At 37.3% G+C, this 10,657-nt stretch overlaps 1 protein-coding gene across 1 annotated transcript in view; it reads left to right on the forward strand.

Moving 5' to 3' along the window:
• LOC111051895 (dnaJ homolog subfamily C member 1) overlaps nucleotides 1-9,032 on the forward strand; it is a 28,206-nt gene extending 19,174 nt beyond the window's left edge. Inside the window, exons 6-9 of the mRNA XM_039440489.1 lie at nucleotides 1,182-1,319; nucleotides 2,843-3,152; nucleotides 5,910-6,227; nucleotides 8,153-9,032. Of these exons, the coding sequence (XP_039296423.1) occupies nucleotides 1,182-1,319; nucleotides 2,843-3,152; nucleotides 5,910-6,227; nucleotides 8,153-8,281 (895 nt within the window). The 3' untranslated portion in view covers nucleotides 8,282-9,032. The remainder of the gene's footprint in view (nucleotides 1-1,181; nucleotides 1,320-2,842; nucleotides 3,153-5,909; nucleotides 6,228-8,152) is intronic.
• Nucleotides 9,033-10,657: the final 1,625 nt, after the last annotated feature.

Below are 10,657 nucleotides of genomic sequence, written 5' to 3' on the forward strand. Positions count from 1 at the left end.
AAAATGAGGTAATCTGAATATCAGGAAATTGTCCAAGTATTTTTATTTTTTATTCTGATTTGTCTAAATAACCTAAAAGATGATGTTCAATTATGTGGGAGGTTGAGTTTATACTTTTTATTCTTTCAAATGACAATAAAATTATATTATTATAAATGTTTTAATTATTGAATAATGAACACAAATAATGAAAAGTTTTTTGATCGCCTTTCTTAGTTCCATGTTAGCGGCTGGAAAGGGTACTCTTTCCGGCCTAGGCCGGAAAGAAACCTGTTCTGACGTCAGACGAGAGTCGTCTGCAAACAATGTCTTTCAGATCTACTTAGGGACTGGAAAACAGCTGCTTTCTGTGCAGTGTGGCGAAATAGTATATTTCGCACCTAGAGCAGAAAATGAGATTTTTCCAGCTCGAAATCGGTTTTCAAGTCCGAGGCCGTAGGCCGAGGACTAGAAAAGATTGAGAGCTAGAAAAACATTTTTGCCCGTGGTGCGAACGATATTTTTCGCCACACTACAGGTATTGCTGACAAAATAAATAAAGAATACTCGTTAAGCTATCGTACCTATCTCTTGATTTTAGTGGTAGAAGATTTGCAGTCAGGATTTCAGATTCTTTTAAAATTTCACTTGGAATACCACAGTCATCTTCAAGCATTTTTGAAAATTCGGAATGCACTAATCAACAATAAATAATTGAATAAAACTGGTTGCGAAGCGAATTAGTTTGATTCGAAACTGGAACTGAAATCATGGCGACTACAGCACTGATGATGAAAGTGGACACTCGACCGATCTAGCGGATGACTTATTAACTACTTCCATGAGCGGCTGGAAAGAGACAACTTTCTGGGCTAGACCGGAAAAGAAACCCTTTTTTGAAGTCGTCTGCAAACAATGTCTTTCAGATCTACGTAGGGACTGGAAAACAGCTGCTTTCTGTGCAGTGTGGCGAAAAAGATTTATTTTGCTGCAACCATTTACTGCGACTACGTCCCGTTTCGGAAAGCCAATTTTCTGACTCCAGCTGTTTAAAGTCTAGAACTTACCTAAATCCGGAGCTCGGAAACCGGCCCTTTGACTAAGTCTATCTGGCGACTGCCGGTAATATACTTAATTACTGAAAATTCCAAGGCTGATCTGGTTTTATTGGTCAATTTACTAATTTTCCAATTTGTTTCCAGTGCTATGGACACTCTGCCGTTTCAAATTCCAAGGCTGATTTGGTTTTTATTGGTCAGTGCTCCACCGCTCACTTATCAATGGCTGAGAGAGTATTTGGAGGAACGGCAACGGCAGAAGCTTCTTCAGGCTGAAGAACAGTGAGTTATAAGATACGATTGGCTATTCTGTGATACACTAGTTATTTTATGATACATGTTGCGTGATACGCTAGCTATTTCGTGATACATGTTGCGTGATACGCTAGCTATTTCATGATACATGTTGCGTGATACGCTAGATATTTCGTGATACATGTTGCGTGATACGCTAGCTATTTCGTGATACATGTTGCGTGATAAACTAGTTATTTTGTGATACATGTTACACCATACTCAAGAATCAAGTGGAGACTGGGATAAAATATCCGTGTTGCCAAATTGTGCGAGATTTCAACCTTTCCAAGCAAGTCCATATGACTGGATATATTCAAATTGACAACACTGCATTCGCTGATTCCTTAGGGCTGGCTACACACACATAGATTTTTGATCGGACGAATTTTTGCCGTCGTTATAAATTCTATTAGATTAAGCAGATGATGTCAAACAGATGATGTTTTCGCCACACTTCACAAAAAGCAGCTGTTTTCCAGTCCCTACGTAGATCTGAAAGACATTGTTTGCAGACGGCTCTTGTCTGACGTCAGAACAGGCTTCTTTCCGGCCTTAGCCGGAAAGAGTACCCTTTCCGGCCGCTTTTTGAAAATGTGTTTGGACAACTGTGCCATATGGTGCATTGTGTTCAGGAGGGTGAGATCAGAAATTTCCACCCCACTTTGAGTACCCTACGACGTCTGGTTCTTGAGATATGAGACATCAAAGTTCCCCCCCCCTCATAAAACATTCTTATTCAATTTATTATTCTTATATAGCTGATGCCAAAAAGTTAGGCAGCTTCGTGGGTCACATGGTGTAACCTACTCACAGCTGATGCAATGCATCTATCTATTGCCAATCTAGATGACAACTCTACTTGACAACATCAGCTGTTGGAACGCACAAGAGACCCACGAAATCGCCTAACTTATTGGCGTCAGCTATACCTGTAGTGTGGCGAAAAATATCGTACGCGACTCTCTCAGAAAGGTGTTTACGGTGTTCGGATAACATATTCCCGGGCTCGGCAAGCCTCGCCCGGGAAACTATCCTCATACCGTAAACACTAACTTTCTGTGCTTGTAGCGTAATATACTATTTTGTCAAGCTACGTTTAATCTGCAAAATATCGTACGAACAAAAGTCGATGTGTTTGTAATTGGCTTGAAGCCCGCCGCAAAGTAGACCCACGCTAATCCACGAAAAGAAACCCACGCCGTGGGATGTTTTGTAAACCATTGCAATAGAATTATTCATAATCAATGAGCTGACAAGTGGATTATTCATTGCATGTATTACACAGATGTCTGGAGAAGCCTAGCAATGGTTTACAAAACATCCCACGGCGTGGGTTGTTTTTCGTGGATTAGCGTCGGTCTACTTTGCGGCGGGCCAAAAGGTCGTCTGTGTGATAGCTTCCAATGAGCCTCAATAATTGATGTTATGAATCAATGAATGGGAAAACTGAATGAATTCATTCATTCATCCATAATTTTTGTGAATTAATTGTCCATTTTTGTTCCAAGAGACGCATCCTCAGAGGAAGACGACGTTCCGCCCCAACCACGCCAACCGCGACGTCGCAAACCGGCGTTCAGCGTTCCCGAAATAAAAGATGGCGCTCCCGCCAAACAAAATGGCCGCCAAACTGCTTCCCCACCACCTCCCACCGCCGCCTCTCCCCCTCCGGTCTCGGGAGGTCTGTGGACCGATGACGATCTGTTAGAACTGACGCGATTGGTCAAGAAGTATCCAATGGGAACTCTGGAACGCTGGGAACGCATTGGCGAGGCGCTGGGTCGATCGGCCAATGAGGTGGCTCATATGGCGCATAAGGTAAACTATAGTGAGGTCCACGTTATAATGGCAGTATTCGATTAACATTGGTGTTGCTATCCTTGTCTATCATTCCACAAAGCAGATAGCTCTATCCTGTTATGTATCAAATTGTGGTGTTGTGTATATCAAGTTGAGATGATACTGTATCATATTGTCGAACACTAATTGCTATAGTGAAGTCCACATTGTAATGGCAGTAATTGATTAACATTGGTGTTGCTATCCTTGTCTATCATTCCACAAAGCAGATAGCTCTATCCTGATATGTTTCAAATTGTGGTGTTGTGTATCAAGTTGAGATGATACTGTATCATATTGTCGAACACTAAATTGCTATAGTGAGGTCCATGTTGTAATGGCAGTAATTAATTAACATTGGTGTTGCTATCCTTGTTGACCGAGCGAAATGAGGTCCAAGATTCAAGTCGACGGTTTGGCATTTCTCTCAATGTTTAAATGTTTATATGTTGCGCATTTACGGCGAAACGCGGTAATAGATTTTCATGAAATTTGACAGATATGTTCCTTTTTCAATTGCGCGTCGACGTATGTACAAGTTTTTTAGAAATTTTGCATTTCAAGGATAATATACAAGGAAAAAGGAGCCTCCTTCATACGCCAATATTACCGAAAAAATCAGACTATAGAATTATTCATCATAAATCAGCTGAAAAGTGATTACATAGATGTGTGGAGAAGCCAGTCTATTGCTATATTTCCATAAGATCTATAGTTTCAATCATGTACTTGTGGATGAGAATACTGCGTGAGGTCTACTGTTCACAGAACTACTAGTTATTATTAAACGAATTCCAAATTAAATGCTGTAATTCACCCCGAAGACTTCTGCTACTGCAAATATTGACAACAGGGTAAACAGCTAGATGGAAATTCGATGAGCGCTACTATTCAAAATTACTTGTCAGCCCGGGAAATGTTATTCAGATCACATTTAATGCACGCTAGCAGGTAACCCGTGCTCCGCCAGGGTCCAATTAAAAACTTGACCTACTGAAATCTTGAAGAATTTAAAATAGGCCTACAACCATCCTCGGGGAATTAAGAATCAGTATGCAAAATTTGAAGTTAATGAGTTGAGTAGTTGAGACGTGATGATGCGTCATTCGTGAATTTCCTATCCCCTATCTGTATAAGCCAATTCTTTACTTTATTATATTATAGATAACAACATAATTTTCTACTGACTTTGCGTCAAAGATGTATTTCGTATCCTGTACACGTATAATCCAATTTCCATCCTTTATATATAGTATTCTAGATTGCATTTTTAATAAATAGCGAGAACACAAAATTAATTCCTATTTCTAGACTTGATTATCATTTAAAATTGATTTATTAATGACTAGCAAGTAACCCGTGCTCCGCAAGGGTCTAATTAAAAACTTGAGAAACTGATAACTTGAAGAATTATAAATAGGCCTATAACCATCCTCGGTGAATTAAGAATCTATATGCAAAATGTCAAGTTAATGAGTTGAGTAGTTGAGACGTGATGATGCATTCGTGAATTTCCTATCCTGTACATACATAAGCCAGTTCCATCCTTTATTATTCTAAATTTTATTGTCAATAAATATCGAGAATACAAAAAAAAATACAGTCCGGCTCCTATAGCTTCACTTATCGGCTGAGAGCCACTAGACTACAATACTACCCGTTCAAAAACATCCAGCATTTTTGAAAATGTATCCTTCCATAAGCAACAGATGCTCTTCTGTATCTTCTCAAACGCAACGTGTTGCATCCGAAAAGATAGATAAGTAGCTTCAATGTATCTTTCCATAAGCAACAGATGCTCTTTTGTATCTTCTCAAAAGCAACTTGTTGCATCCGAAAAGATAGATAAGTAGCTTCAATGTATCTTTCCATAAGCAACAGATGCTCTTTTGTATATTCTCAAAAGCAACGTGTTGCATCCGAAAAGATACACAAGGAGCTTCAATGTATCTTTCCATAAGCAATATATTCTCTTTTATATATTCTGAAAAACCACGTGTTGCATCCGATAAGATACACAAGGAGCTTTTTGGAATTGGGTCCTTTTATCACAACACAGCCTATCAGCTGACATTCGTTCAACATGTTCTTTCCATTGTTGGTGATACGTTGCAACTCTCTCATTCATTAGGAATCTCTGTGTGTAGGGAGCTTCCTCCATCTAGGGATCTAGGTATCATACCTTGCCTATATGCCGTTTCAAAGTTACTGAGGCAAAGCTACTGTAATTCTCTTTTTGTGTAGTTGAGAAGTTGATATTGTGGTAATTATTCATATTGAATGAAAAAGACTAAGAAATTGTCAAAAAACCACTGATTTATTGATAATTAGAAAGACCGGTTTCGGTTATTACACCATTGTCAATCTCTGATAGTTTGTCAGACCGAAACCGGTCTTTCTAATTATCAATAAATCAGTGGTTTTTTGACAATTTCTTACTACTGTAATTCCTATTTCTAGACTTGATTATCATTTTAAATTGATTTATTGATGACTAGCAGGCAACCCGTGCTTCGCAAGGGTCTAATTAAAAACTTGAGAAACTGATGACTTGAAGAATTGAAAATAGGTCTATAACCATCCTCGGTTAATTAAGAATCTCTATGAAAAATGTGAAGTTAATGAGTTGAGTAGTTGAGACGTGATGATGCGTCATTCGTGAATTTCCTATCCCCTACCTGTATAAGCCAATTCTTTCCTTTATCATATTATAGATGATTCTATTTTGGTCGACAGGTCAAAGACAACATGGTACGCACACTGACCTCCAAACGGCAGCAACGTCGGATGAAAGACGACTCTGAGGAAGAGGAAGAGGAAGACAGCTCCAACAATGAAGGAGAAGAAGGAGAGGAAATGGTGGAGGTGGAGGAGGAACCGAGAAAGGTGAAGACAAAGGGAGGCAAGCATGGGGCAGCCGGGGAGGGGGCAGGCGGCAAGGGGTGGTCACAACTGCAGCAGAAGGCATTGGAGACGGCGCTGGCTAAATATCCAAAGAACAGCGCACAGGATCGATGGGATAAGATTGCCAAATGTGTGCCCGGCAAGACTAAGGTATGTACTATTAACTACAGTTCAGAAATACAGTTCAACCCAATATAATACAGTATTATGTCAACTTGATACACAACACTGTAATTTGATACAAAACAGGATAGAGATATCTGCTTTGTGGAATGATAGACAAGGATAGCAACACCAATGTTAATCGAATAATGCTATTATAACGTGGACCTCACTATAGAACAAGAACAACCACAACATGATACAGTATCAACACAATATGATACAGTATCATGTTATGCTTGTTCTATAGTGAATTCCACGTTATAATAGCATTATTCGATTAACATTGGTATTGCTATCCTTGTCTATCATTCCACAAAGCAGATAGATCTATCCTGTTTTGTATCAAATTACGGTATTGTGTATCAAGTTGACATAATACTGTATCTTATTGTGTTGATACTGTATCATATTGTCGAACACTATATTGCTATAGCGAGGTCCACATTATAAAGTCAGCACCTGATTAACATTGGAGTTGCTATCCTTGTCTGTCATTCCACAAAGCAGATAGCGAATGAATAAAATCATAGTGTTATCAAGTTGAGAAGTGAGATGTTACTGTATCATGTCGTGTTGATACTGTATCATGTGTGGAGATACTGAATCATGTTATGATTGTTCTTGTTCTATAGTGAGGTCCACATTATAATGGCAGTATTTGACTAACATAGTTGTTGCTATCCTTGTCTGTCATTTCACAAAGCAGATAGCGAATGAATTAAATCATAGTGTTGTATATCAAGTTGAGAATTGAGATGATACTGTATCATGTCGTATTGATACTGTATCATGTGTGGAGATACTGAATCATGTTATGATTGTTCTTGTTCTATAGTGAGGTCCACATTATAATGGCAGTATTTGACTAACATAGTTGTTGCTATCCTTGTCTATCATTCTACAAAGCAGATAGATCTATCCTGTTTTGTATCACATTATGTTGTTGTGTATCATGTCGTGTTGATACTTTATCATGTTTGGTGATACTGTATAATTTTGTTGTGATACTGTATAATTCATTTATAGATAAATAATAGCATAAGAAGATAACCCATGGTATAGGTCGTTTATGTTCCAAATTTCTAGCCGATTTCTTGTTGATTCAAGCTAATTACTGTCTATTATTAGTGTGTTGTTGGGAGTGTAAAGGTGCGTACATATTTACGCGCCGCGAACATGAGCAATTCACTTTTAATCAGCTGATGCCAAGCTTTTTATATCTGTATCTTACCGTTTCTGTAAAAATACAGATATAGTCAGCTGATTAAAAGTGAATTGCTCATGTTCGCGGCGCGTATATCTGTACGCACCTTTAGGCTCAATTGACACTTAGGCGACTCAGGTGGAGAAGAGACTGGACTCTAGTGGAGAGCATGTGTTTTCAAATGGTGACAGTCGTGGAGACTAGAGTCGACTGGTCTGAGTGTCACCATTTGGAAACACATGCTCTCCACTAGAGTTCAGTCTCTTCTCCACCTCAGTCGCCTAAGTGTTAGTTGAGCCTTACACTCCCAATAACTGATGGTTTAAATTATATATTCAGGCGGTGGGACCTTCCCGCAAGGGACTCCCTACCAACAAAAGCCGTACGAATTTACTTTTACTCCCAATAACACACTAATAATAGACAGTAAAGTCGGCAGTAATCGGCTTGAAATTTGGAACATATACGACCTATACCATGGGATATCTTCTTATTCTATCTTTTCTCTATGGTGTTATTGAAAGGCCTCCCATATTGGCAGTCGACAGTCTTTGACTCGAGTTAACAAATATTCGGCTTCAAATTTAGAATAAAAAATACCATTGAATATTTTCTTATGCTATATTTTTTCTATAGTACTGTTTTCTAATTAATAGTTTAGCATTCTGTTGTTCAATCTCTCAATATTTGTATGTTTTTTTCTCAGGAGGAATGCATGCAACGCTTCAAACACCTTGTCGACATTGTCAAGAAGAAAAAAGACCAAGAAACCAATAATGCTGAATCAACACAAGATACACAACAGTGCGTGCAGGCAACGGAAAGCGCTGCTTAACATGATACGGAACGAGTTGTGTATCATTCTACTTGATACAGTCTTCCCCGGTTTTATGCATTATTCCATTATTTGCACCAATAAGTTGGAATATGGATGGTCGAGTGGCGAGAAAAATATTGAAATTGTTGCAGTGTGAGAGAGAAAGATAGAGTACGGTACTGCAGAGGCGGTCTCTTTCTCTCGTTATCTGTTTTGCACTAGCTGATAGGACAGCCAAACTGAAGTCTCTTCTCTACCTTGACCTTTCTCTTGTACTCAAGCATCGTCTAGCATTTTTTAATTGAAATTGATACAAAACAGTTGTGTATCATATCAATTGGAATGATTCTGTATCATATATACTGATACTGTATCATATATACTGATACTGTATCATATATACTGATACTGTATCATATATACTGATACTGTATCATATATACTGATACTGTATCATATATACTGATACTGTATCATATATACTGATACTGTATCAACCTGTATATTGATACTGTATCAACCTGTGCATTGAGCTGTATCAACAACCTCTTAACTGATACTGTAACATTAAATTTGATGAACTATTCCCAGTTTCTGTGTAATTTTATTTGATACATTACTGTAAAGTATCATACAAAACTATTGATGTATTATTCCGTTTGATACAGTCTTCCCACCGTCTTACTGTTGTAATTTGATTTCACTGGTGATTGTTGTTGATATTATTGTTGTGTAAAATGTTTGTTTTATAAAGAACTTTTTGTTCAAATCACTTGATTTTATTTGAAATCCCATCATATCTGTTTAGTGAAATGTTTGTTTGTAATAATTGAAAGTAGGTCTATCTCAACGTTAGTAGACAGAAGGTTGATCACTGACAGGTGTAAGATTCGAAGTGGTGGGGGGAATGCCAGCGTGACGTCACTTATAGTAAAAAAGTGATAGAGTAGCCACACTGAGCATACAGTTTATTCACTGTATCTTCAAATACATCGTCGTTTAATCCCCTCAAGATTGACCTAGAACTTAAAAATTATCCATACTCATAGCGAATTAATCACCGATTCTAATGTATTGTTTAATATTTAAGTTCATTCAACTTGTATGAATAAAATGAAATGAAAGATTTCAAGAATCTAAACACGAGACACGAAAAAGGATATAAGCTGGAAAAGCGTTAGTAGACAACGTTATACTATTATAATTTCAGATTAACCCATAAAAAATCTTGATAAACCAATGCATTGAAATAAAACAATAAACCGATCCCGATAAATCCAATGAATTTCATTCATATAAATGCACTGAACACATGCTGGTATCGAGCACAATCATGTTCTACGAGAATCAAAATATCTCATCCCCGAAATTCACAAGCTGATGTATAGCCAAACTACAAAATATAAACACGACCTAGAAGATAAAGAAACCTTAAGGGTTTGAAAGGGAAGGTTAGGAGGTGGGTTTTTTGCTTTTATATTGCAAAATGCTTGTATTATTCAAATGTTTTGATAATTATTGTAAAGCAGAAACAGAAAGCTTGCATGTCAGAAAATGTTTGTGTTATATAATTTGACTATATGTCACCGTACCATATGATTTTCAAGAATGCGATATTTTGCCTACTCTGTACTACAGCCTACGTCACGGCTGCAGTTCCCCCACTCCAATTGCATTTCAACTAAAATACTATAGATGAGTGACCAACCTTCTGTCTATTAACTTTGAGTCTATCTATCTAGCTATCTTTCAAAATTTGACAAACCTGTACAACAGTATTCAGTTCAAACAATGCCAGTTTTGGAATATTATTATCGATTGAAAATAAAGGTATCTTTCAAAATTTGACCAATGCACAACAGTATTTAGTTCAAATAAAGCCAGTTTCAGAATACTATTATCAATTACTATTCAAAATTGAATGGAAGTTAGTTTTGGGAGAGATTGGAGATAGTTTCAGTTAGGTTAGGTATGAATAGAATCTATCTTGAGGATGGATTGATAATGTTGTACATTATCATAGAGAAAGAATAGCGTAAGAATAGAGAAACACTGTCATAGAGAAACTTATGCTATTGTTTCTCTATGACATTAAATAAATAACCCTTTATTGCTTCTAAAACTTAATATACATAATATAATTGCAATTACAATAAAAATTATATTCTTTGCAATTCAGCATCTGCTGGGGTATCCTATTTAGGATAAAATCCTAATGTCTATGACATTATTCAGTTCAAATAATGCCAGTTTTGGAATATTATGATCAATTACTAATAAAAAATAGGATAAAAGTTGAGTTTTGAGAGAGATTGGAGATAGTTTTGGTTAGGTTAGTTATAATTGAGTTCTATTTCAAAAATGGATTGGAAGATTAAAGTACCGATATAAATC

The sequence above is a fragment of the Nilaparvata lugens genome, chromosome 14 (assembly GCF_014356525.2).
Source record: "Nilaparvata lugens isolate BPH chromosome 14, ASM1435652v1, whole genome shotgun sequence".
NCBI lineage: Eukaryota > Metazoa > Arthropoda > Insecta > Hemiptera > Delphacidae > Nilaparvata > Nilaparvata lugens.